At 41.2% G+C, this 27,143-nt stretch overlaps 1 protein-coding gene across 5 annotated transcripts in view; it reads left to right on the forward strand.

The window, feature by feature from the left end:
• The first annotated feature begins 15,576 nt into the window (after positions 1-15,576).
• CASTOR2 (cytosolic arginine sensor for mTORC1 subunit 2) overlaps positions 15,577-27,143 on the forward strand; it is a 78,576-nt gene continuing 67,009 nt past the window's right edge. For 3 of the 5 annotated variants that reach the window (XM_015646551.2, XM_015646552.2, XM_015646553.3), the window contains exon 1: positions 15,577-16,003. In XM_015646551.2, coding sequence (XP_015502037.1) covers positions 15,891-16,003 — 113 coding nt within the window. In that variant the 5' untranslated portion in view covers positions 15,577-15,890. The remainder of the gene's footprint in view (positions 16,004-27,143) is intronic. The other 2 variants (XM_015646554.3, XM_033518949.1) reach the window with 1 other exon arrangement.

The following is a 27,143-nucleotide window of genomic DNA, read 5'->3' on the forward strand; positions in this document are numbered from 1 at the left end:
CACCTAGGGGATCACAACATGCTGTAAAATTCAGCAATGATAGCTCCAAACTTTTTCTTAAATTCCACTATTCTGTACCTCAGGTTGAAACCTCCCTTACTTTGACTGGCAGAAAAGCTTTGCAAGGAAGTCTCTTAAAACAGAGTAGGAGTTCAAAATAGAGGTCCCAAAGAGTGACTCCAAATCGCCGACGGGGTGGATGGAGCATCCCTGATGATGAACCCCAAGCCCCAGCCCTCAGCATGCATCTTCCAACAGTGAGGATTAATAATTACATGAATAAAAATATTTCTAAGCCCCTCCTCAATGTCATTTCCAGGGAACATTAATTTCATTAATTTACTTCACTGCTTTGATGCTTTCATTTCTTTTTTTTTATCAATTAGCAAAGCTTTCTAGTGTCTCCAACAGACACAGAGTGGCAGTCAAGAAGCTTTAAAGTTGCACTCCTCTACTAAAAGAGTTTTGCATTATGTTATTTGGTTTTCAAAGTGCAAGGGATACCTGTATTAAGTTGCCATGAGCTATGTTTTGTCATCCTTAGGCAGACCAGTGCTTCTCTGTGAGTACTGCTGGTGACATCAATGCCAAAAGTGAAATGTTGACTACCTGGGTTATCAGTATGGGAATCTGACTTTAGGAATTCATTGTTCTACTCCTCATGCATATGAAGTACTAAAACTTTAGGTCTCCATTCCATGCATTATGTAGCCATGGAAAATTGAATGTAGCATCTATCAAGCCATATACAGACTAGGAAAGAGCTTGCTGGGTCATCTGCTCTGTCATCATCTTCCAGAGAAGAATCATTACTCTTTTAATCAGAAAACATGGAACATGGTCCAGGCTCTACAAATGTCTTCTGCAGTCTGGAGGTAGGTAGCTATCAGAGACAAATCTCCTGAGATGTTTGTGGCATTTCTAGTTAAGAATTCTGTCTGTTTTGCCTCAGTTTACTGTCAAATATACTGACAAATATACTATGGCAATCACTTTGTGTTTCTTAAGATAAAAGTATCTTGTGCTATTCTGAGGCAAAGCTGCAAATCCTCTGGCAAGCAGTCACCTGCAGGCTGACTGGGCGAAGTGCAAACAAGGAGACTGTAACCAGTATGAGTGGAGGGGATTGCAGGCTGGATATTTTACAAGTTACACTGTTTGACCTTCAGCGTGGGAGGTCTGACCACTCTGCCTAACTCTATTAGTGTGTGGGAGTTATGCATTGCAGGGTTCTGCATGTGTTTATCCCTGAAACCAAGGGAGTACATTAGTGAAGCTGCCTGCATGACACTGGCTAATAATGCTCCTTCTGCTGGGGATGGAGTCAGTGCCTCAGAAGGGATTATTCTTGTTGACAGACAGCACATCTGGCTGCCATATAGCCATGCACTCCAGAGGTTTTATTCTGTCCTGATTTACTCCCCACCTGGGCCGTGCCTGTAACTCTTCCAGATGTGCCACAGGTTGGTAAATATAACTCTTTTATCAGTGACTAAATTTGGACAGAACTTGGTCTTCTGTGTATGCATGTAGATTTAATTTCATTTTAGTGATAAATTTGGATTTGGAAGGCTAATTATAAGCACTTGGCCTGTGCTTATAACACTGTGCTTATAACCTGTAACACCAGTGTTTCTTGACCAGAATACACAACCGTTGGAAAAAGGCTGCCCAAGTCCCTTGCTTTATTTAGATTTGTGGGTTTTTTCTTAAAACATTTGGTTTCTTGAAGTGTTGATAGCTGTGTGAGTATGTTTATGAATGTCTCTATACAGAAGAATAACAACTATAAGCTTTTGACTACATTCATGTTCTTTCCCAGCATTGAATGTCAGGATTGTACAGTGTTGCAGAAAGAACAGAACCAGAGTCTGGAACTTTATCTCTTTTGTAGATGGGTTTTTTTGGAGGTTTTCTGTTCTTGTTTTTGGGAGTGATGCTATCCATTTTAGACTTCCTTGTGCATACAATAGAGTAACAGCATAAACCATACTTTAAAGAAATAAGTCACAGGTTGGTAGCTCTTGTAAACATTTGTAAAATCCCCTTTTCCACCTTTAGATGGCTTAGATAGGAATGGATGGTTCTGGTACTAAATTTTGAATTAATTATATATTTAATCTGTGTCATCATTAATTTTAATTATATTTTTTGTGATAACTTAAATTGTTTGTTCTTTTTATGGATGCTTCTCCAAGACAAAGAAGGAAATGTATCTAGCACACATCATAGGAGCTACAATTAAAGCTACAGATCTATTTTGTACCTTACTATGGCTGATTTCTATGCACTTCCTTAACCAATTTAGCATATTTATCAATAAGTTTTTCTTACATTTTGCTCTTCATGTATGAATTTACAGCTTCCATCCCACCACTCCCTGACAGGCCAGGAAGTCAGGTGAAACTGTGATGGGCTTCTTCTAGAACAATGAGAGTGCTTTCAGCTAGGTGCAGAAAGTGTAGCAGCTGTTGAATTTAGCAAAAATATTTTGGTAGAAGTATTCTACTTGCTTATATGTTTTCATACTGTATTTTGATAGAATTTCTATTTATTTCCCTTTGGTATCCACAGAGTGCATTGTGCAGTAGCTGTACAGTCAGGTAGCTTGCAGGCTCACTGCTCTTCTGTGCATGTCCTGAATGTAAAAGAGATTTAATGGAACTGATCTAGTCAGCATGATCCAAAGGAATGAGAATAAAACTTGGTGTCATATAATTCTGAGTTTATATTTAGATGATGACAATTATTAACTATCTTGCTCCTTTTCTGCCTGTAAAATTGGTATTTTCATTTATACCTTTCTAACAAAAGGATTGATTTGCTTAATTACTACACTGAATATGGCAGCTGCTAGTATGGATGTTGAGTCATTAATTCTCCAATTGTAGCTTTCTTTAGAATTTCATGGGGATCTCAAATTTGATAAATCACCTTTTTATTTCTTTTGGGGAATATTCCAATAAGTCTGCTATATTTGCTTTCTGTTTCTTGTTTTGTTTGTTTTTGTAAAATGTCAGCAATTTACAAGTGTTTTGTAACTAATGTCTCCACTGTAATTTCCTTATGCTGAACTCATAACTCAATGAACTCATTCTTCAAATACCAGGCTCATTAAGCTTGTGAAGTAGTTTAAAACACATAGTTAGCTACTTTGAAAGTAATAAACACACACTGGAAGATTCAGAGCTTTTTCATTTACCTATTCACTTTTTTCAGTAGCACTTTCATTCCTTTTCTGGTTTTCTCCTTCTTACCATCTTTCTGAAGCTGTGTAGAGAGGAAGACAATAGTGACATGCTTTATCAGCTGATGAGTACCTAATGTCCCAAAGATCTTTCTCCTCAGTCCAGTAAGTTGTAAGGGTACAAGTTATAGATAAGAGGTCAAATGACTGTTCAAAATTATCAACAGAGTAGGTCTAAATTTTCTTTATGCTACTTGGAATTCAGTTGTTTTAACTGCCCTGACCTGACCAGAGCTAACTGTGTGTGAGTCGTGTAATGCAGTAGAGAATCTGGTCCACACAAATGCAGAAGAAATCTAAATGATGCTTAATGAAATGACAGCTTTGGGCTTTCCCAGTAACTATATGTAATATGGGGTAGTACTACTCATTTTAACTCAGGTAATTAGAAATCTAACATATCTTGGTTATTTGCAGGATCATAATTCTAGTCATAGTGACTGGAAACTCTTTCTGTAGATACTGTCCTGAGCTTATTTCAGCTGCCATCATTTCAAATTCTGCCTTTTCTTCTCCCCAGCCAAATCTGATTCTTCTATACACATTTCACTTGAAAACTTTTTAGCAATCTACCCTCTGACATAAGCCATGGTGCATTTTACAAGAGTAGACATATTTGTGGGTTCCAGAAAGGATGGACACTTCTAGCTTTGAGATAATATCTCCTCAAGAAATCAGTCTCTTTCTGGCAGGTACCTGTTGTGATAGGCCACAGTGTCAGGGCTCACTGGAAGCTAAGCAGTTTGGAATGCCAGCTCAGACTCAGATTCTAAGAGATGATGTGCACCTGCTCTGGGGCCAGCACAGAGATGATAACTCTGGCAGAGTTCAAGGGAGGACAGTGAGGATGCTCACATTGTCCCTGGCCTTGGGCTGAGAAATAGGGCTCCCCTTGCTTCTTGGATTCTGCCTCTGGTGCCTCCTTCCTTTGATGCCTGTGGTATTGGTTTTGCTAATTCTGAGGAAGCTTATCCTACGTGGAAGAAACCTATTTGTGTAAAAGGGTCTGTGATGAAAGATGACTGCAATCATTGCAGACTGTTACATTTGCACATTTGAAGGTTAATTCATGTACTGCACTCAGACACAGCCAAATATCCATGAGAGGTTATTCTGATTTTAAAAATAGACTGATTACAAAGCAAACAACTGAATAGAGATGAAACAGCCAAAGTCCACCTGATTCCAGTACTATGAAATTGTCAATGACATAGGGAATCTCATGCCAATTTAACTATTGCTTTTCTTGTAGAAAGTGACAGAAACAAGTATTTGCAGTATCAGATATAAGCATTAACAGGGTGCTGAAAACTAAATCAGGGGTCAAAATTGGTTCCCTATGTCTTAGCCCCCTTTGTTTTTTGTTTTTTTTCTGGAAGTGAAACTTGTGTGCCAAAGCTTGAAAAAGTAAAATATGGACAAGTCAAACAATTTCACTCATATCCAGGGATCTTGTTCCAATGGTACTTCCTTAAGGCTTGCTCATCAGAAAAGAGGGTTGTATGTACAAAACAACACGTAGCACACCAGGGGAGGGAATAAATTTCTTGCATACACATGTGTCTATATGTAGAGCATATCTGTGGAACACTGACCTTCTTGTGCCTCTGCAAAGTACTGGCAGTACTGCTGCTGTGTTTCCTCTTTTGCTCTTGAGAGTGCACAACTCTTATTTGTGGCAGCTTAGTGCAATAATGGCAGCATCCTCCATTGATGAGTAGAATCTCAAGACTCAGAACGCGCTTCCTGCTCACATTCTTGGAGAAGAGAACTTCACATACACACATGGTCTAAGGAAAGAATTTAACTCATCAGCATGTATCATCAACACAGATGCAGAACAGGATAATGTGGATGGGGAAAGCCACTTAATGTACTCTTCTTGTCTTCCTTGTTGAAGAGGATGTAAAAGGATATTGGAGTGAAAATGAAGCAGCCTACTTTGTTCTGACCTGATTTGTCAAGGGCATGGATTGTTATTGTTATTTGGAGAGAAACACTCTCTTCATGTTTCCTTTGAGGTTTCCAGAGTGAGTCATGAAGGAGAAGTACCCAGGTGGCTTTGAGTACATACCTGTCTCCTGCTTCTAGCACTCTTCAGCACACTTGCATAGTAATTCCAGGCTTACAGATAGTAAAAGGATGTTCCTTCTTGAGAGATTATTGAAAGGAATTAATCACAATAATAAGAAACATTGAAATGTCTGTGTTGTAAAATGATAATTCATTCAAATCTAACCTTTTTTTCAGAAGAAAGCTTTTCCTGAGCCTATCCTATCACATTTTTACTTTTAGCATTTTCTTTTAGCACTTAGCATTTGCATGAAAAAGTCTTGTGAAGCAATAAAAAAAATAATTAAAAACCAGTGATTGGCATCAAACTGACATTCAGCATCTATATTTTAGGAAAATAATCTCTTTATGCTATTTGGAGTGATAGGTTTGCTATTCCCTTTCTACTTATGCCTTTTTACATCTATGACAGTACCAAGCATGGTGTGTACACATTGCTGATGGAATCATGGTCAGTCAGAAGTGGTCACGTGGAAGTCCCTGTGCTAATAGAAGCTGTGACATGGGGGCCATCTCTGTGTTACTTACTCTTTTGGTCACAGCAGATTTCCATTGACCCATGCTTTGGCAAAGAGCCCCTTCCTCTCACCAAGTGGCTCTTGAATTTTTTTTGCCTTTTCTAGCCCTTGAGTTTTACAGCTCAAAAACCTGACAAGAAACACCGCTAGGGACCAAGTGTCTCTGCCAACCTTTCTTTTTCTAATTGCTGAGAAGATTGGTGGCACAGCAGCACGCTCTAACTCTTCTCAATGCTCTCTATATGGCTGATGCATGGCTCATTGCTGCTTTCTCCCTGGGCAATTGCCTCTGGAGTGGCTTATACATCAGCAAACTCTGAAGTACAAGGCGTTATCACTTGTTGCCACAACAGTCATTGCCACAACAGTCATTGCCACAACAGAAAATGAGGTACATAAAAATGTCAGTCACAAAATACTGATCCACAAATAAACCTTATTTTGGATCAGCAAAAGAACTTAAGGTGAGATAATGTCATGGTGCTTGAAATGGCTGTGGTTCAGCTCTTAATCCTAACTGCAGACTTGGGTCAAGGTGGCTGTGAGCTCACAGTTTGTGGACAGTCCTTCCTTGTTGCTTGGAATCTCAATTCATTTATACTCAGCTGTTTTCCAGCAAGTAGTGTCTCTAAGACTTTATATATCTGTCTATATCCTGTTTCCATGCCTTGTGGTTTCCAAAAAAATCAACTAAAATATTTTTAAATTGCATGTTCTTTGGTAGCATATATCCAAAAGGGAATTCTTTCATTTGTTTTTTGTCTAAGTTTGATAAGGACTTGAAACTTTACAACAGAGAAGTCTTTTGGCAAAGAAACTCCCCAAATATTTACTTGTGGTTGTGATGGCTCTTCAGTAGGGGGAGTTCTGGTATGCTTAGTTAGAGGTTCATGTCCAAGAATTTGGAGAACAAGATAAAGTGCTTCCATGACTGTGGTTGGTTATGAGGAAGGGGTAAAAGCCTCTTGGACTTCAGCTCTTCCTTTGGATTCATCATCTCCTGTTCTTCTTTCCCTTTGCATGTTTCTGAGTTAAACAAATATTGTCTAGTATTTATTCCATCATCTTTCCCCTTGGGACAATGGACAATTACTCCAGGAAACCTTTCTGTTATTATTCTGTTATTTAGCCTAGGTAGTGAAATATTCTTGTGACTACATTGCCTTCCCTTCGATTCATCTATTTCTTCTGCAAACATGGGAACAAATTTTGTCTTGTTTTTGCCTTTTATCCCATTTTTATCCCATTTCTAGCTCTGCCTAAGAAGCACATCATAAAATCACTGCCTACTCACTCCACTTAAAGAGTAAGAAATTAATATGAGTTTTATGGGAAGAGAGGTAAAGAAGACTCTAGTTAATGCAAACAACTGAGAAGGCTTAGTTTTCAGGATACAAGAAGATTAGCATCAGGTAGCTGTCTGGAGACTCTTTTCTTGGTGGAACTCTGTACTTTTTTTTCCTTTTCTGTTCTCTTCAAGTCATGAACAACAATGCAAAAAAAAAATAATTTCTTGCAGAGGTTTTTCTCAAGAGCTATGTTTGCCCCCTTGTGAAGACAGGCCACTAGAAAAAGAAAAAAATCAGTTGCCAATGCAGTAAATGGCTTTCACTGTCTGTCCATCTGACTGCCAGACCCTCCTCTTCCTTTTCAGCCCTAGATGTCCTCCTGTTCATTTGCCAGGCCTCATGTATAGTAAGAGGCATGGGTTTTCTTCACACAGTATTTATTGCATCTCACTCCTCCCCACCCATCCCTCTCTACACTTTCTCCCCTCCCTCCTTGTTAGAAATGATTACATGTTGTTTGGCCTCATTCCATTTAGGTTACTTTGCTGTATCATCCTGTATTTGTGTGTAGCATAACAGCTCCAAAGATCTCCTAGTTTGAACCAAATGATAGAGTAGGCAGAGTTCATTAAAATAAATAACAGCAGAGCGTGAAACACAGCCTTGAAGTAATCAAAACTGAGATTTGAAAAGTGACTCTGAGTGTAAAGAAGTGTGTTATGTGCTGGCTGATACAGGCAGCAATGGGACCTTGAAAACAGCCAGCTTTATAAGCACTAGTCAAACTCTAAGCTCTCAAGACAAAGATATGGGTAATTATAATGGGGAGAAAAAACAGTTGTAAAGGGGATATGTGTGACCATAGTATACAACAGTGTGCCTGAATTTCTCCTTTTTATCCCTAAAGCTGGGATTCTTCATCTTGTTGCTGCTGTTCTTTATTGTGGCCAGTGGCAGAGGAAAGCCGTGATTTAACCTAGCAGTGAACTGTTTCCTTATGAAGCAAACTTTCTACACAGATAAATGTAGTTGAGCTGCAGGAGGGCTCATTTGTATCAAAGCAATCAGCTAAAAAAGACCCTGCTGAAGAAGACGAACAGGAGGATGGATGTTGATAAAGTGCTGGAGGAAATGGAGGTGGTTAGACAGACTATGCTGCTTCCCTGTAGAAGTTCTGCCAAGGGAGACCTGGACATGCTGGCTCAGGCTTGCTGTCTTCTACAGACAAATTACCAACAGGCCCTACTTTGTCCAAGTGATTCCTGCCTGCTTGACTCAGCTTCTCTTAAAGAGGGCAGGCTATAGAGTGGATTTAAAATATTCCATTTCCTCCTTTCTGTTGAACTTCCACCACAGGAGCTCTTTGTCAGTCCGTTGGCCAGACAAAAGCTTTGACTAGCACAGCAAATGTGTAGGAATTAGTCTCTTAGGGCAGACTGCAACTTCTAAAGCCAGCTTCAACAGCAGTGAATGCACTGCCACAGCCAAAAACTCCCTAGCGAGGAAAGAGCATGGTGTTCCAGGCCCACAAAGTCAAAAGTCCACAGGATTTACCCAGAGGTTATACTGACCAACAGATTCAGGGGGTGTTCAAGTGGCAATGACAAGACCCTGTGAGCTCAACTTAGCTACACCAGTTGTAAAAGAAGCATAGTCTGGTTAGAAGTGTACTGCCTTTTGTGCACATAATGTTACTCTATAAATATATGGGTAAATAAGGCCTTCTCACTATTGAGGTATAGGGTGTAGTTTCTTGAGAATACAAGAGGCAAAGGGATTTTTCCATATGGCATTTAATGTGGAAATAAATCTTGTGAATCCCATGATCCAGCAGAGCATAAAGGATTCTGTCCTGTACAATCAGATCTTTCCAGTGTGTATAAACCTGTTTCTGGAAAATACTAATGGTTTATAGACTGGGCTGGTCTTTAGGAGTCCCCAGGCCACTGTGGAGCCGCATCTCACTGTGGATGGTGTGATATGTGCTGTGTTCCTCAGTGGGAGGTATAACAAAGCACATTGAGCAAGATACTGATCTGTGCTTTCTCATGAAATCTTGTCCCCACCAGCAGATGCCTTCTTGCAAAAATGCACTGTCCACTGCCTTGTGAACTCTGGCCTCTCTTACAGCACTGAGTTTCTATAGAGCAGTGACAGTGTTTATTTGATTTGGTGCAAAATGGTTCAGTTAAGAGGGGAGCTGTGGATAAATTCCAAATCCTTAATTTGTGGATCATTAACTCTGCACTGTAACCCTTGGGAGACAAGGTCACCTGCTTCATGGGCTGGGAAGGTGCTTTTGCAAATAAGGGTGTTTGTTCAACACTGCTGATCCCTGCTGATCTGTTATAAAAGCCATGTTAGTTATTGTATTCACATGTTATGTACAGTCATGTGATGCTTGAGGCCTGAAATACATTCAGCCAGTCAGAAGAGATAAGGCAGGCTGCAATCTGGCTTTCTTCCCTGAGGTTTGCAGAATGTGTTTGCAGATGTGTTGATCTTCAGGAGGCTGGCAGTCTGGGGCTGGTGGGGGGGAGGGAGTATTTTCTTTAACTGCTTATTTCAGTATCAGAAGTAAAAGAGAAGATGAGGTCATATTTAACACCTCCCAGTACCTGTGAAGATGTCTTTACCACATCCTGAGCCATGCTTTCTCAGTTTTGTATCAACAACGATTGTCAGCATTCATTAAGTGGACATGACCTTAGTAATTTTGTCTGGAATTGTTTAGAGATAATGAGCTGGACTGGCTCTATTTCAATAATGCTTATTGCAGCAAACAGGTGTGAGTAGCTCACCTGATCAACAAACCAGCAGGATCAGCACCTTGGCTAGGAAACTACCAGCTTCTATCTCATGTGATGTTTTAGTTCAGCAACACACACATTACTTTTCCTCCTTCTGTTACTAATCATTTTACCTTCTAGACCTGAATGTTTCAAACAAAGTCAAGGTTCAACTTCTTAATGCATCTAGGTGCTAAATGAAAATGAGGGTTTCATAGAAGTGGCTGTACCCAAGTAACCTCCAAGGATAGGGACAAGCTTTGCCAGACATTAGTTAAGAGAAGGAGAAATTGAATAAAAACACCAAGACCGAATATTTATGCTTGGCTTCTCACAGGCTAAAGTTGACTAAATATTGCTTACTTTAGAGGGGGACAATACAAACCTGCCACTTTATGGTATATGAGTTTTGGCAAGGTACTTTGGGCTTGGTGAGCCCTGCATCTGGGAGCTGTTATGTCCAGCTACACAGACAGGTACATGCAATTTCATCCCTTCTACCCAGAGGCTACACGACGGGATTTACAAGTGTCAAAGCTTCCTTTCCCCAGGCCAGTTCTGGGAGTCCCATTGTTTTCTGTTCTTCTAGGGCAGTAGCTATGAGGCATCACCAAAGCACAGAACATAGGTGGGGGAGTTGTGACATTTTGTCCTCCCTGACCAAGCTGTTTAGTTGGACAATCTCCATTTGCAAGCTGGTGTGTGGATGCTTAATGGAGCTCTCTGCTGCTGTTCAGGTTAGGGGTAATGTGGCTTTGGGCACAAGTGGAGCTGCCTCTGCATATTCTTTGACTGCTGTGGCCCCCCTCAGCTCTCCTGCAGGACTTGGACTCCCTGAGGAGCTGATGCACAGCACAGTCTCTTCCACACCCCTGCTACCCTGGGAGCATGAAGTGTCTCACCTGCTCAGCTCACTTTGTACCTCAACAGTAAATTCAAGTCTTCATTATCTTACTTGATAGTTGAATAAAATGCTTTGAAACACTGGCATATTAACTGCAATCAAGTTTTGAAAGGTCTCTGGTTGCTAGAAGGAAATTAGTCTGATAAATCGCTCTTTTTAATTAAATAAATGAGTAATTTTCCAAAAGCAAGTTCAGAAACTGTCATTTGGGAAGGTTTCCCCCCCACACACCCTTTTTTTTGATTTTTATTTTCATTTTAATATATTACATGTGATTATTCTTAAAGAACTGATTTTTTTTCCTTAAGAGATTAACTGTCACTGAAGTATAAGCAGCTGGTAAACCCATCCTGTCTGTCTTCCTCAGACAAACTTGTGGTGGTCTCATGATCAAGCAGTGGCCTATGAATTGCACTTCCAAAATTATAATAACTTATGGTGTGGCCTCGGATCATTGCCTGCCATTCTGTGCCTTTGTTTACCTGTTTGTCTAAAGAAGCATTACCGTCCCTGGGTCAAAAAGGCCTGTTTAACTTAAGCAAGGAGTTCCCAGATAATTATAGTTACTTAGTAACTTCCATCTCAGAGCAAACTGGTTGAGACTGCTGAGAAATGTTGTGGCTCCCCTTTTGGTCAAAATCTGACCTGAAGGTACCTCAAGTTCTCAAACCCTTAAAAAGAGTCTGCACTCAGAAGTACAGCTTAGGAGCTGGAACAGATTGCTGTGTCCTTTATGTCCTGGGTCTGAAAGGCACCCTAGAAATGCACACTGACCCTGGTTTCACACCAGAGCTACAGATGTGCTAAGAACTTAATATGTTCCATCTACTGAGGAAAAGCAAATGCTAATACAAACAACTGTGACACTGGGTTCATCTTGCCATGGGCATATTTATCCAGGGTATTGCCATTACATCATTCACATTAGGCTTTTATTATCAACTATTTTAGGTCTTAGCAGCTGTTACAAGCTCTACTCAGAGGTCAAGATGCTGCTGAACTTCAGATCTTTTTGAAAGAAGAGCATAATTCTACCAACAACAATGTTAGATTTGCTGCAGTGCAATGTCATACAAATAATGAAATTTAATCTAAATTATATTCATTTTTAAAAATGAGGTTAAATTGCCAAAAACTTAGATACTGCATGTTAAATTCCATCTGGAAAAGGCTGCCATACCTTAATCTTTGAGAACTAAATAAGGTAATTTTGGGCTTTTTCATTATATCAGAAAAAACTAAAAATTATTTAAGAACAAATTTCCACCATCTAAATAAAATAACACTGAAATATTTGCTGAAGTTTGTAGTAACAGCATAAAACATGATGACTTGTATGATTAGAAATTCTCCTTTATTTTTCTTCTGTGTGCAGTGCTGATCTTCATGAACTGCTCGTCACAGTGCATAATTACATTCCTTTTACCTTAACTATTTCTACTACTATTTCTACTACTATTTCTATTTCATATTTTCAATTTCTATTTACCAAAGCTGATTGCTGTTGAGTGTTTCAGTGTGGTTTTGATGCAAATTGCATGCAGACACTTGGATGGTGAACTTCAGTGTACTTTATGAGAGATTTTACTCTCAGACAAAAAGTCAGACTTAGAAGAGCAGAGTTTCCCAGAGAACTGCTGGTGAATTGTATCTTGGTTGCCTCTGAGAGAAATGCTCAAGGCAAAAATGCAGAGCATCTCCTTGAATTGAATTTCTTCATAAAATAATCCATTCCTTCTTAGGGCCTCATTGCTGATAAGCAGGGCTCCAGGGTAAGCAGGAGTCCCTGTTGGTCCAAGTACAGTTGTTTTTTTTTTTACTGGGAAAGCCCCACCACCTCTGACCTCAAGGCTTCAACCCCCAAATTCTGCTTAGTATGGGTGGTATCTGACCCAGAGCACCCAGAGATCTCATCTACTTCTGATGGCTCTGCTCGCCATCCAGGCAGGAGATGACTCAAAGAGCCTGGTGAGATTTGTTTTGCTGCTATCTCCTCTGCCTGTGTTCTTGTCCAAGCTCCCATTCCTGTGTTCTGCCTGCCCAGCATGTGCTGTGGTAACTGACACTGCAAGCTGCGTGGGCAGGGAACGAGTTTTGGTTTTAGTAAAAATGGGCAGTTACATCATCTTGCACAACAGGTCCTTGCTCTGTGGCTGGGCAACAGAGCCCAACTGAGTCTCCCCAAGCTGAAAAAATATGGAAATCTTGAAATTGCAGTAATCAAAAAATATTATAGTATGTTTACTATAATATATATTTACTAATGTATGTTATTTATATATATATATATATATATATAATATATTATAGTATACTAACAACACATTCTAGGCTGCTCCCTGTGTAGAATCTCCCAGATGTACCTGGCAACAAGGGAGAGAGAGATTTGAATACTAATGTCAGCTGGAGGAGGGGGCCCTTATTAGTATTTTGGCTAATTGCCAGGTTGCCTGCTCTTGAAAAATTTGCCTGTGCTGAGCTAGACATATTTTTCATGTGTAGAAAATTTTATTGAGTGTTTGTAGGGCTTTATATTTTCCTAATGCTTCCTACAGTTAACTGTGTGAAGGTTCACAGTAGCCATGAGGTCAGTATTTCTAGCTCAAAGGCCTTCAGGCCTTCTTTGGAAGACTTAGAAAACTGTAGCAGCTGAACGGGCCCAGAAAAGGCATTGCAATTTTGGAGAGCACCAAATGTAAACTCACAAAATGAAGAAGTATTTTTGTATTTTGTGGGCTGGGGGGTGGGATTTTTTTTGCTTGTTGGCTTGATTTTTCTTTTTTTTTTTTTTAGTAAATAGAGATGACTAACTCAGGGCCTCCTTTTCTCCTTCCCTGCAGGCAGAACAAAGTCTCTGATGAGTTGCTTGTTCAAAAGGTTCCCACTGATTTTACCTTTGGGTCTGTTCTAACTTTCTTATTGTTTCATGTAAGCATTTTCTGTGGTAATTAGTCTGTAATAGCATAATCCCTGGTGGCCTTCCTGGAGTGTCTGGATTCTCTGGGCTGAGAAAGCTCTGCTGGGGGGCAACATATTTTTCTCTAAGTGGGAAGGGGAAGAGTTGATGTTGTGAGTGGAGTCCTGATTATGATGGAAAAAATCCTTAAAAGTGGAAAGTTTTGCAGCATTTTCTAGAAATTTTTCAGGCTACATTTGTCAGATTTCCTCTGGAAGATCCAAGCAACCAAGAAAGTGTGTGTATATTTTGTCCCTGCCTGCTTCCTTCTGGACTCTGTGGTCTGCATTGTCCCAGGGGAACACAGGTATCTCTGTGATTTGTAGATGCAGGTGCAGGTATTTTTTGTAGCTGGGCACAGACACATTCAAAGCTTTTAAGTCCAAGACCTTCAACTGGCAGTGGAAACAGATTAAAAACCCTCTTCAGCTTCCTAAAATGCAATGCCTAGAGTCATCTGAACTGTGAGTCCATGAAGGAAAACTAGTTTTTTTAAGGCTTTTTACAAATAAAGTAGAGATTTGATACTTCATGTTGGTTGCATTTCCTCTAAATGATTTTGACAAACTATCAATATGAATGCCTCTAATGTCAAGTTTTTTCTTTTTGGATATAAGAAAATCAAGACAGTTTTTCAGGTGTATGGCCACAGAGTAAGAACAGACATGTCTAGAGGAAAAACACAGCTATCCCATGGGAATTTACAGAACAGAAAGGGCTTGGAAATCCTACTTTTGGAAGTTTGTCTCCAGACAAGAGACTTCTGTAACAAGACAGACCTTGAAAAGCTCAACTTACAACTGCAGAGGCTCTTCTTGCTTTGCAGGGGAGATGAGTCACTTGGAGTGGGGCTTGGCTGGCTGAACTCTCATCTTGGGCCCTTGGACACATCCCACAACTCAGTTTCCCTGTGTAGAACAGAAAGGATTATTTGAAATCTTTTGGTGGAAAGGGCCATAGTGATAAGTGCTGCTGGTGTGCTCACAACAGAATCAGTGTGATCTGAAGTCAGAGGAATCCCTGCACAGCACCTGAATCAGTCTTATTGCCTAAGTCCTGTTTTACGAATGAAACTGTTTTATGTTTTATGAAAAAAACCTGCTGGAGCAGTCCCTTTTCTGGTGTGCTGTTTGGAGGCCATCCCTTCCCACCTCCATTCAGCCTCCTTGTGCTGAGGAGTGGGGCAGGAATGGGGACAAACAGGCCATTCACCCTTCCAGCCCTACAACACACACAGGGCCGGTTTTATGCTCTTGACAGCTGTGATTTTACCCCTCTAACACTTGCACGCAATGTTTTTTTTCCACATTATTTTTGCTGCACACAGAAATAGACAAGGATTTGTCCATTTTTCTGTCACGTGTGGCAGATGAATGAGGCACAAAGAATGTGGCGCATTTCATCTGCCACATGAAAGAACCAACAAGGTAAGATTTGCGTATTTCCCCGCTATTGAAGAAAACTTCTAAAATCCTCTTTCCTGCTGGCTTTTAGCTTGGGAAAGATTTTCCAGCAAGCCGATAGGTGCTGAAAGAAAATGAAACTACCCAAAACAACACCCCAACCGGCTGGGTGCTTACCAGCGTCCATTCCCGTTTTAATGCTTTTATATATATAGATTTTATTTTATTTTTTTTTATTATTATTTTTTGAGTGACGGGTGGAAACCGCGCCTGAGGGCGGGCGGGGTGTGGGGCCGGGCGGGCGCCCTCAGGGACGGGGAGGCCCCGGCGGCGGCTGTGGCGCGGACTCCAAGGCCCAGCATGCAGCGCGGCGCGGCGCATGCGCGCCGGCCCGGGCTTGAGTGGCAAGTTGTTTGTTCCAGCGAGCACCAGCTGCTCGGCACTCTCCGGGCTCCGCTGCTCCGCTCCGCGCCCCGCCGGCCTCCCCCGCCGCTCCAACTTTTGCACCCTCTGCTCCCTCATCCTCTGTTCCCGCCTCCGGAGCCGGGAAGGGACTGACAAAACCGGGGAGGGAAAGGAGGAGGGGGGAGGAAAAAAAAAAAAAAAAAAAAAAAAAGGCACCGACAATAACAGCCCCCCCTCCCCCTCCCCATTCAAAAACACAACATAAACCCCAGGGATAGATGAACTACAAATGAGAAAGAGGAAAAGATGGAACTGCACATCCTAGAGCACAGGCTCAGAGTGGCCAGCATAGCCAAGGAGAGCATCCAGTTGTTTACCTATGGATTAATCAAACTTGCTTTCCTGTCCTCTAAGACGAGGTAGGTGCTGGGGATGGGGCAGCGCTGGGGTGAGGTTGGGGGTGTCCTTTGGAGGGGACAGAGTGTGGGGGGCGTATCCTCCTTGTTTTAGGGGGCTGGGAGCTGGCAGGGCACCCCCCTTCTCTCAGAGGGGCTGGGGTGGGGGGCATCTGCCTTGCGAGTGACCAGGGCAACCTCCTTGGAAAGGGGGTGGCCTGATGGGTGCTCTCCTCTTTGGGGGGGGAATAAAAAAAATGAAGCAGGGTCCTGGGATGGGGGACACCCCTCTTTGCAAGGGGGTTGGGAGGGGGGTCACCCTCCTTCCTGCAAAGGGGCAGGGTGCTGGGGTGGGTGCTGGCACCTTCCTTGCCAGAAGTCAGGCTGCTGCCTGAGGGGGGGATGCTCCCAGAGGTTGTTTTTTTTGGGGGGGGGGGTGAAGGGACCACCTGCGTCTTCCCAACGCACACCCCGCCATCCCAAGAGCGGGGGGATGGAGGTGAGGATCAGCGCTGGAGTTCAGGGTGTCCCCGTCCAGCTTTAGGGCAGCCCCCGGAGCGGCTCCTGCGTCCCGCTGCCCGCCCGGGCCGGATGAATGAGAACAGGTGGGGGCCGGGGGGCCCGGCCGGGCCGGCTGCGGCTCGGACAACAAAGGCAACAACAGCAGCCCGAGGAGGAGGAGGAGGAGTGCTGGGGTTTGTTTTTTTCCCCTCTCTCGCTCTCTCTGCTTTTTGTTGTTTTTTTTGTTTTTTTCTCCCCCTCCCCGGATTGTTGTTCCTTGCAGCACTTACAAAAAGAGCGGGTCCTCCACACGCGGGTTTGTTTAAAAGGTGCTTTTTCCAGTGCTGCCAGATTGGGGGAGGACGAGGGGCAATGCGTGCCTTGCACTTAAAACATTGTGGTATTAAGTAATTTGGATTGTGATAGCTTTCGGGGAAAAAGAAAAACGTAGTGGAAGGCGCTGAAGGCACTGTGAAAATTATTATTATTATTATTTCTATTTTTTTTTATTTAGGGGGAGGGTAGAAAATACTGTGGCCAGTTTATTGGATGTATGTAAGGTGCTAGGCCTTTTGCACAAAACAACTTGAATTGCAATTGCAGATTCTTCTGTCTTCACTTAGTTTGTTGACTTCACGCTATTCAGAAAGAGGAATGGGAATGTAAATAACACAATTCAAACTCTTCTTGTTTTTCCTGCCTGATAATTAGTATTTCAGTTTTCTCCCCACATTCATTCTTATATTAAGGTGGGAAATTTTCTTTGGGAGTAGGAAAATAATGAATAGATATGTAAGAAATAGAAAACAAATTAATTTGTTTTATTTCAAACTGTAATTCAATGCTCTCTGTTAAAATGCTTACAGATGAATGGACCCATTTGTGGTGTAATTTGATTACAGTCCTTTATCTTAAACTTCATGCCTTGAAATTTCATTCTGATTTGGGGCTCATCCCATTTGGCTTGCCACTAACATTGTTTGCAGTGTAAAGTATATCAGCACCTTGTTTACTGCTGTCCCTGAATACTCCACAGGGCATTAAAGGGTCCTCAGTCTTAAGCTTCTATTTTTATGTGTTGTTTCATTGTAATTGAAAGTTGCTGCTGATTTTTTTGAAGGTCTTTTTGCTTCCTCTCCCATGCTTAAAATGTCACTCTTACTGTCAACAATGAAGTCTTTAATCTGTCACTCTTAATGCATAGACTGGAGTTTCATGGGGCTTTTTTCTGTTTATTTGGGATTATTATTTATTATTTTTTTATTTTTTAAACTTCAGGAATGGTCCTGTTGTCTTTTTGTTTGACATTACATTTCACATTTTCAATGTTAGAGAGCTGTGAAAGGGTCATGGCAGTAAGATAACCCCTTTGGGGTTTGATACCTTGTCTGGCATTTGGGTGCAGCACCTGACAGTTTTGTATTGTCTCTGGTTGCTGTGTTGTCTTTTCATATAAACACCCTGAGTATCAATCTTTTCCTACCTTCCATGGAATCTCACTGATCAGGAACAACAGATGTTTGTGGAACAATTTGTTGGCATGGGAAACTTCTCTTTATTTCCCTTTTGTTCATTTTGTTATTTTTGCAGACAGTAATGATGCAAGGGAAGCTTGTTTGTGTCATTCTTGAGACAACTGACAGCACAGAAACGCTTTCTCCTGTGTGCTTTTGCATGCCCTGCAGCAAACAAGGTCCCTGCCCCACAGATCTTCTCTGATGATCATGTGTATAGGAAAGAAGAGGATTGCTGGGAGATGTAACTCTATAAATTTATGACTCTACTGTTTGTCTTTCCTCCTTCTTTAAAAGATTAATATGCCCAAAAGTCAACAGCTTTTTATAGGGGTGCGAGACAAATCTCCTCTCCCACACACCCCATCAAAGAACCCCTCAGGGGAATGAAAGGGAGGTAATCCCTGCTAATCTTTGCTGATGAGATAGCAAAGATACCAGTTACTACATCACCTACATTTTTCCTGGTGAGACTTTAAACAGAGTTTTACTGGTGCTGCAAGGCTGCCAGTAAGAAATAATGATTTGTAGGACAGATGTGATCCAAAGGGGTGACAATGACATCATCAGTGTTCTTAAGTTAGTCATGCAAGAAACTAGGGTTTTTACATAGCCTCCTGTGAGAAGTGATTTGGAGGGTCTCTTTCATGTTGTCATACATCAGGGAAAAGGGCTGAAACAGTTTTTTTAAAATCTTGCACATTTTTCTTAATCCTCTTGGGAAGGAAAAGTAACAGATCTCCCTTTTTATTTGGCTTTTTGCCACTCTCTCACACTCTTGCCCTTGTTCATGACACAAGTGTTTTAATTTAGCTTCTGTTACAATAGCAATATTTTCTTGTACAGAGAACAGCAGTTTTGATACTATTCTGATGGCCAGAAGCAAGACAGCAGCTAGCATGGTGAAGAGGTGAGACCACTAGTGAATAAAATAGTGGGCTGAACTGAGCTGAAAGAAAAATTAACCGTAACTTTAAGTTAGGCATGAGGTATTTTATGCAAAGTTGCATTAAGAGAGGTTGTCTAGGAATAAATAATAGTGGAAGTGTTAAGCAGGACTGTGCCCTTGGTGTTCTGCTTTTGTCAGTGCAGGCCTTCTGATTCCAGCAGGCCCTGCCAGGCACCCCAGTGGAGGAGTGATCCATGTCTTTTTTAGTTGCATGCTGAAGATTTGCATGTGTCTAATGTTGCTGTTGCTGTCATCACCATTCTGGTGTTTATATTATTGATTGTGTTGGTTAGGGCATGGTGCTAATAGCACCAGGGTTGGGGATTCAGTCCTTGTACTAGCCATTCACCTAAGAGTTGGACTGGATTACCTTGTGAGTCCCTCGCAGCTCAGCATATTGTGTCTCTGTGTCTGACTTGAATGTTCCTTGGTGCCAAGGATTCTCACCTGTTCAGAGGCTGTGCAATGTGTTTATGCATGTAAATATAACAGCTGTGTGTGGCTTCACCATTGTATTATTCTTCTTTTGTATGTGCCTCTGTCAATGATAATTCTCTGGTGCAGAGGACTGTGATCATCTGAAAACTCCTGCCTTCATCTCCCTGAGTGCTGCAAAATGAGCAACTTGCCTCACTCCAAAACCAAGTGTCTCTGCTTTCTTGGTTAAACTGTCTCATGCTACTGGGAGAGGTGCCACAAGTAACCTGCTCCAGGACTTGATACAAATACTGTTTTGCTACATTCCTGTCTTGATATTTTTTTATTTTTTTTTTCTAATTGCAAAATATTTTTTAACTGCATCCAACAAGGAGAAGTACTGGATTCTGCACCTGGGATGGGGCAGCCCTGGATGTGCAGGCTGGGGAAGGAGATGCTGGAAAGCAGCAGCACAAAAAGGGCCCTGGGGGTCCTGGCTGGTGGCCAGCAGGATCTGATGATCCACAGTGCCCTGGAGCCAGGAGGGACATCCCTGTCCTGGGGGCACCAGGCTCAGCACTGCCAGTCCCAGGGAGGGAATTGTCCTGCTCTGCTCTGGGGCAGCCTCACCTCCAGTGCTTTGTGCAGATTGGGGCACCACAGTGTAAGGAAGATATTGAACTATTGGAGAGTGGCCAAAGGAGGCCATGAGGCCACTGAAGGGCCTTGAGGGGAAGCCCTGTGAGGAGCTGCTCAGGGCACTTGGTGTGGTCAGCTGGGGGAGAGGAGACTGAGGGGAGATTCCTTGCAGTCTGAAACTCCCTGATGAGAGGAAGAGGAGGGGCAGGCACTAATCTGTGCTCTGTGTGAGCAGGGACACGACCTGAGGGAATGGCTGAAGCTGGGGCAGGGTTTGGTTGGAGTTTAGGAAAAGGTTCTTCCCCCAGAGAGTGGCTGGCACTGGAACAGGCTCCCCAGGGCAGTGGTCACAGCACCAAGGCTGGCAGAGCTCAAGGAGCATTTGGCCAACACTTGGGCACATGGTGTGACTCTTGAGGATGGTGCTGTGCTGGGCCTGAAGTTGGACTCAATGATCCTTCCAACTCAGCATGTTCAATGATTCCTTTTAGTGCACAGGAGTTAAATCTGAATGGAGGACAGTTTGGGAGAATGCATGCATTGAGCCACCAGTGCAATAGTAGGAAGGTGAGCCTACCCTTGTCTTTTGAGAGTATATAAAAATATATGGAGATTCCAGGAGAATAAAGTGGGGTCAGGGTTCTTGCAAGCACTGGATTTATGTAATGTAGTTAGCCTGATTTCTGGGTAATGCTTTAGTAGACCCCTGAACATCTGGAGTTAATGCTAACAAGTAATCTTTCCTGTTTATTTCAGTACCTAATATAAAGATTTGATGGTAAGCAGTGAAGTGGTTGAGGGAGAAAGGTATTATTTAAATTGTAAAGCTATTAAATTATAACGAGAATAAAGTTGAGCAGTTAGTTTGCTCACAGGGCTGGGTGGTTAAAGTAATTGTAGGTCATGTGTGTCTAGCATCACAAATTTTAAAATCTCTGAGGGTTTTTGATACTCTTTAATCTGAGATGGTCATTATTTCTGAATGCTGAAGAGAAGGAAAAAGTTCTGCATGTGTAAAGGATGAGACCTTGGTCACCTGAAATGTTTAAGGCAGCCATTCCAAAATCATCTGTCACTCTGGGTTCTTTTTCAAGATGCTCCAGTTTATGTCTGTTGGTGCTGGGACTTTCTGCTTGTCACACACTACAACAGGAAGCTTGCAGGCAGAAGGTATTAGTGTGGAGGGGTCCTTAAAAATATTCATTCCAATAAAAACGTAGCCAGAAGCGAATGGTGATAAAATGTACAGAGTAAGTTGGGTTTTCTTTGAGTTTTGAGCGAAAAAATAAAGCTAGGTTTGTTGTCTTGAAGTTTGTGGTGGTATTTTTGGTAATCTGTCCGTTTTGCTTAGTAATAATTGACACCTCTACTTATGAACAGTGTGCTGTTGCTATTAATACAAGTGTTTCTCATTGCCTGATCACTTGTTTACTGTATATGTGTCCTGAAATTGGAGATACTGTAATAAATGGTCTATTTTGGACACCAGAATATAATAGGACAAACAAGTGCTTAAAATGTATCCATGCATCATTTGAGGACATTGAGATCAGCAGTCTGTTTCCTTTGGTATGAACTCAGACAAACACATGTTGTTTATGCCCTTATATGAGAAACAGATCGGCCTGCAACACTGGATGATTATCTGGCAAAGGCAAGTTACTCCTGTCATTAAAACCTTTTTCTTTTTGTCTCTCCTGGCTTCTGCCATCCTGTGCATCCTGGGAAGACCACTGAGTAAAGGCTTTTGCCAGTTACAAGATCGTATCTACTCATCTAAAGCATGTTGCTCATGTTTTCTTTTGTTGTGGCAAAGACTCCCAAGTGCCTTGAATATTTTATTTTGTTTTCTGGGTGTGTATATGTGTGTGATATCTGAGGGAGCTTCTTTTTTGGTCTCATTTGGTGACCATCTGTTCCAGAAGGAGTGAGTGCTGATGTCCAGACACTGCAGGAGGCTGGAGCGATGGGAAGCCTCATGGCCAAACCCGCCTGCCTGCCCTTCCCCAGAGCACTCTGCTGCCCTGTTTGTGTCACTGTGGGCATTTATGGTGCTGAACTTGCTGGTGGATGTTCAGGATGAGTAGAGCTAGTGAGAATCAGCTAACTGAGTAGGTGGAGAGAACAGAATTTACTTGTTTGGGCTAAGGAAGCATATGAGCTCTTTAATTGAGGATGTCATCAGTCTGCATTCAAGGCTGCTGGGTGTTTCAGCTGCTGCTGGGCTGTGAGTGTGTTCTGCAGTGTCTTAACGTGTTAAACCTTGAAAGGAACAGGTTTCCTTCCCGATGGTCTCTCACTGTTTATCTACAAATGTTATTTTTTCCCTTTATTTTCTGCTTCTGGCACGTGGCTTACCAGTGGGGCACTGCCCAATTTTCTCTTTCTTTGCCTGGCAGTTCTGTCATACAGAACTACCATGTGGTCCCATCAGGCTGAGGCTGATGCCAAGCCAGAAACTAACAGGAATGCTTTGATATTGAATGAGATTCAAAAGGTGGAATGGAAGTAGTAGATCAAACCCAGAGTGTAATGCTGGGCAGCACTATGTGCTGGAGAAATGTTGATTTAAATATTGTACTTATAAATAAATAAATACTTGCCTGTAGTTTTTAGTGGGATAGTTGTTTATCCTTATTTCTCATGCTTCAGTTCATTGGGAAAGTTGTCACATAGATGAGATGCATCACCTCTGAATAAGGTACAACATCAGTTATGTAAAAGAAACATCAATGGTGCCCACTCATGTTGAGCTGAGAAATAGAAAAAAGGAAAAAGTATTCGTCTTTTGCCATGTAACTCATTAAAGATCCCCTCAGATGAATATTTTTTTTATTACTTTGAGGTGAAAGTCAGTATTTAAATTAAATTAAAAATGTGGCTTTTATCAGTTAGATGACTCTTCCTGCAAGCTGGTACTGGTATGCCTCAGCAGTAGAGCCAGTGCAGGTCTGTTATACAGGAAAGTATGAATACTGTGCATTTGTCATCTAGAAATAGCTGCTGAACTGTTCATTAACACTAGTTTGAATCCACAGTCTACCTCTCCACTGAATTATAACTTAAATTAGACTCTGTTTGGTGGCTGAATTCTTTGGTCATTCTCTAGAAACATGTCTTTCCATAATTTTTTTTTTTTAATTCAGTTTAGCACACTACCTCATTTATCCAACACATAACTTCTTGGTCATCCTGCATGTCAGACTTTTAATATATCTGGACAAGGGCTACACTTTCTTTCTCAACAGAAACAGTGCAGATTTGTTTTTTTGTTTACTACAAACTCAAGAGTAAACTCCTGCTCTGATCTGCTGGTAACTGAAGGCTGGTAAAGGAAGAATTATGCAACAGGAATGTGAGGAAATATCTCCATTCATTATAGTTCAGAATCAGCAGAGCAAAGCCTCTAAGCTGCTGTTATAATTTCCAAGTAAAACGATCTCTTCTCACCCTCAGCTCAGCTTAGTTTTGTGTAGATAAGATATACTTGTTAAGAAAGAGAACAACAGGCAAAAATGTTGTATTATGGTACAAAAGAAATGAAGATTGGTTAAGCCAATTTCATGACTATACAAGCCCCTGTTAGTCCCAGACATACTACACAAACTTTTAGTGTGCTGACCATTGAAACAGAGAATCTGATCTCATTTTTGTGATTTGATATATAAAAACCATTATGTACTGGTTGTTAATGTTTTATTTTCACATCCAAAGAAATGCAGTGAATGCCTAAATTTTCTCACCAACTAGAACAACCTTACTTTGGTCTGTTAAATGTGGCTTACTAGAGATTAAAATAAAAAGCCTACTTCTGATCTGCAGCCTGCTTTAGGAAGCTCCCAGCATAATACCAGAGATACCAGATCTCCCAGCAGATACCAGAGCTGCTGTTTAGCACAGAGTTGGGATGTGGGAGAGAGAAATGGCAATTTTGCTTGGTGGCAGAAAACCATTCATTAATCCTTTGGGGACCTCTGAGTTATATTTTTGTGGGGATGCCTGGGAAGGCAAAGTGATTTTTTCAAAATTTTGTGATCCAGTTAATGTTTGGTAATGTGATGGAATAAATGTTTTTAAGATATTTGTGCTACTTATTGGCCATTAATTGTAGAGAGATGTAGGCTGTTATTGATGGTAAGCTGTCCTTGACCCCATTTTTTTCAATAAAATTGTTTATAAAGTAGGAACCAAACCCTCTCAGGAGTATGAACGTATGTTTGACTGAGATGTAACTGCAAAGGAGAAGTTCATCTTGTTTTCCTGTGAAGTTCTAGTGTTATTATAGAGGATACTAGAGATGGCACAAGGTGTGCCTGTTTAGGAGTGAAACACAACCTTTAAGTCTTATGCAAAGTATTCAAATAGATGAATTTAAAAAGTTGATACAGGGGGAATTTCTGAACCTGAGAGGGGAAAAATTACAGGTTTTGACATGGGTGGAACAGTTTAAAATGTATGTGTGACTCTTCCTGATTTTTCTGTTCAGACTTTTTAAGAGTGTTACATGAAGACAATCTGGGTAATGATATGCAATTGGTTTCAGCAATATCTGAATATTTATTCTAGTTCTGTGGTTAAAAGATCAGTATTCAGCCCTTTCTTATGCCATGCATGTTTTTACAGGGTGAGTTGGTGGAACTTGATAAGTCTGAGACCTTGACTGAAATGGTCCATGTTAATCTTGCTTAACATTTGTAGCTTTTATTTCTTTTCCGAAAGAAAGATTGACTCTTTTCCCTTGATAACCTCTAAGGCACTCACTTGCAAATAAATGTAGTCTTGGCAGGAGGAAAAAAAGGTAGCTCTTAATATTGAAAAGGATATACTCTGCATGCATCTAAGCAACTGTATACATTTACATAGATTTACTTAGTCTTTATTTTTGTGCTTTTTTGAAAATGATGGATGACTTATCATGTGATTAGTCTTTCAGCTGTGATCTTTTTCAAGCTGCTTTTGGGTGGAAATCGGAATTTGTAACATGGAAAGCAAACATTTTCATTTGCTCTTTTTAAACTACTACACAGTATTGAATGTGCTAAGTGTTTAGGAAAAAAAAATCTCAGCTTATTTTGTGTTTATAACTAAGCAGTGTAACATGACCTGTACTAAATAAATTAAGCCAATGGTGACTTGAGACTGTGCTTGGCAAGACACTGAAGCTGGGAGGTCTCAGCCTTCCACACCTACATCTTATTTGCAGCCTGGAAGAAGAAAACCAAGTTTACTTGCCTTTTCCTAATTTGTTCCTAATTTGTTTCTCAGTCTGGAATTAACTAGTGATCATTTTGAACTAAATTGTATAATTTGAAATGAGGAAAATATTCACAGATCTTGTGGAAGATAATATGCTGTCAAAATCTGGTGTATTGCATAAGTGGACTGGTAACAGTGGCTTTGTCAGTGATTTCTCCTCAGCTGACTTGTTTAATTTGGTTTGAAGCAGCAAACATATTTTGATAAATTTTGTTTAAATTATCTCACTTATACCTAAGATAATATTATCACTGCAAAAATTTTTGGATTTCAGGTATCTTTATATCAGATGAGCTAATGTTAAAATAAAATTGTGCTCTTAATTTTCATATTCATATTCTTCTCATATTTTCATCTCATATTCAACCTACTTGGTTGCAAAAGTATGATGTTAGAATTGGCCTTTCACTGCTGTGGGGATAGATTTCAGGCAATTTATGATATACTGAGATGATGTGTTGTGAGTTGCATGTTATTACCCATTTGGCATTTCTGTAAACCAAGCAGAGTTTTATTGTGTGCAGTTGGTTTGCATCTGCTGAGCCAGCGAGGTGTGAAACCACACACTTGTGGCTCAGTCTCTCTTGAGCTTACTGCAGGTAAGTCTAGTTAGTGAATGGTTTTCTGCTGTGAGTGGTAAGACTATGTGCTTTGCAATAGTTCCATCTCACGAATTAAGTGAGCTGGAAGGTCACAAATTGACACAGATTGTTCGTTAAGAGATTTTTCTTCAGGTAAAATGTCGGCAGTGTAGAGTGGTTATAGCAATTTTTTTTTTGCAAACAAAATCAATACTTCATTATGGAAAATAAAATGGATGTAGTTACCTGCATTGCAGACAAGGTAATGGTAGGCACAGATGTGCAGAATGACTGGATTCCTCAGGAACAGAGCATCATTTTTAACACAGATTTTGTTTTTCAATTATTGTTTTCTTGTCAGCATTCCTGGCATACGGTGTAACAATATTTTGATGACTGCCAGAAAATACCTTGCTACACCAGTGTGATGCTGGTGTAAACAAGAAAAGTAAACAAGAATTTGGCTTGACCAGAGCAGGCTTTATGATTTAATGGGGAGGAAGATGAAGGGAAGTGATGAAGGCCAGAGCTGTGAATGAGCGTGGATGGCTCAGGACTGCCCAGGAGCCTCCTGTGAGACTAATGGTTAATGCAACAGTGGAACCTCCAAGCTTTTTGTGCAGTTTTCAGTCCAAACCTGGTACTTTGTCACAAACTTAGAAAATAGCAAATCTGCACAGAATGGATGAGGTCAAGAAGGATCTCTGAAGATCAAGTAGCCCAACCCCCAGCTCAAGGCAGAGGCTGCTCAAGCGGCTTGCTCAGGATTTTGTCCATTGGGATCTCGTGCTTAAAGCCATGCATGGAGCTTTGCTCTCTGCTCTGGTAACATGTTGTTGACCTCGTTGACATTGTAATGCTTTTCTCCATTTGGCATTGCTTTCCACATAGCATTATAGTGTGTGATTTAATGTCTCATCTCAGCACGACAAAGTGTTTTTTAAACTTCAAAGCAAAACTGTGCAACCTCTTGGTTATGGAGAGAACTGTTGGTATGAATGAGAGACTTTACTGCAGCAGTTCATTGGTCCTTTGTGCTGCTTTGTGAGCATTTCAGGTGAATCTGCTTATAGCCTTTAAAGTGTAAAAAACTAGCTGAAACAAACTAGGTGCTGAAAAATTCCATAGCTTGGTAAGAGCAAAGGTTGCCTTGGGAAAGGGCTTGTACTCACTTCTGTGCTGGTGCAGACAACTTAATTTCAATTTGTAATGATGTTGGATAGATGCACAAGACTAATGAAGGTACTTCTACCCAAACCCTCTACATAGAAGTTTCATTCACGTCCTTGACCTAAGTAAGGGAAAGT

Source organism: Parus major, chromosome 19 (assembly GCF_001522545.3).
Source record: "Parus major isolate Abel chromosome 19, Parus_major1.1, whole genome shotgun sequence".
In the NCBI taxonomy this organism is placed as follows: Eukaryota; Metazoa; Chordata; class Aves; order Passeriformes; family Paridae; genus Parus; species Parus major.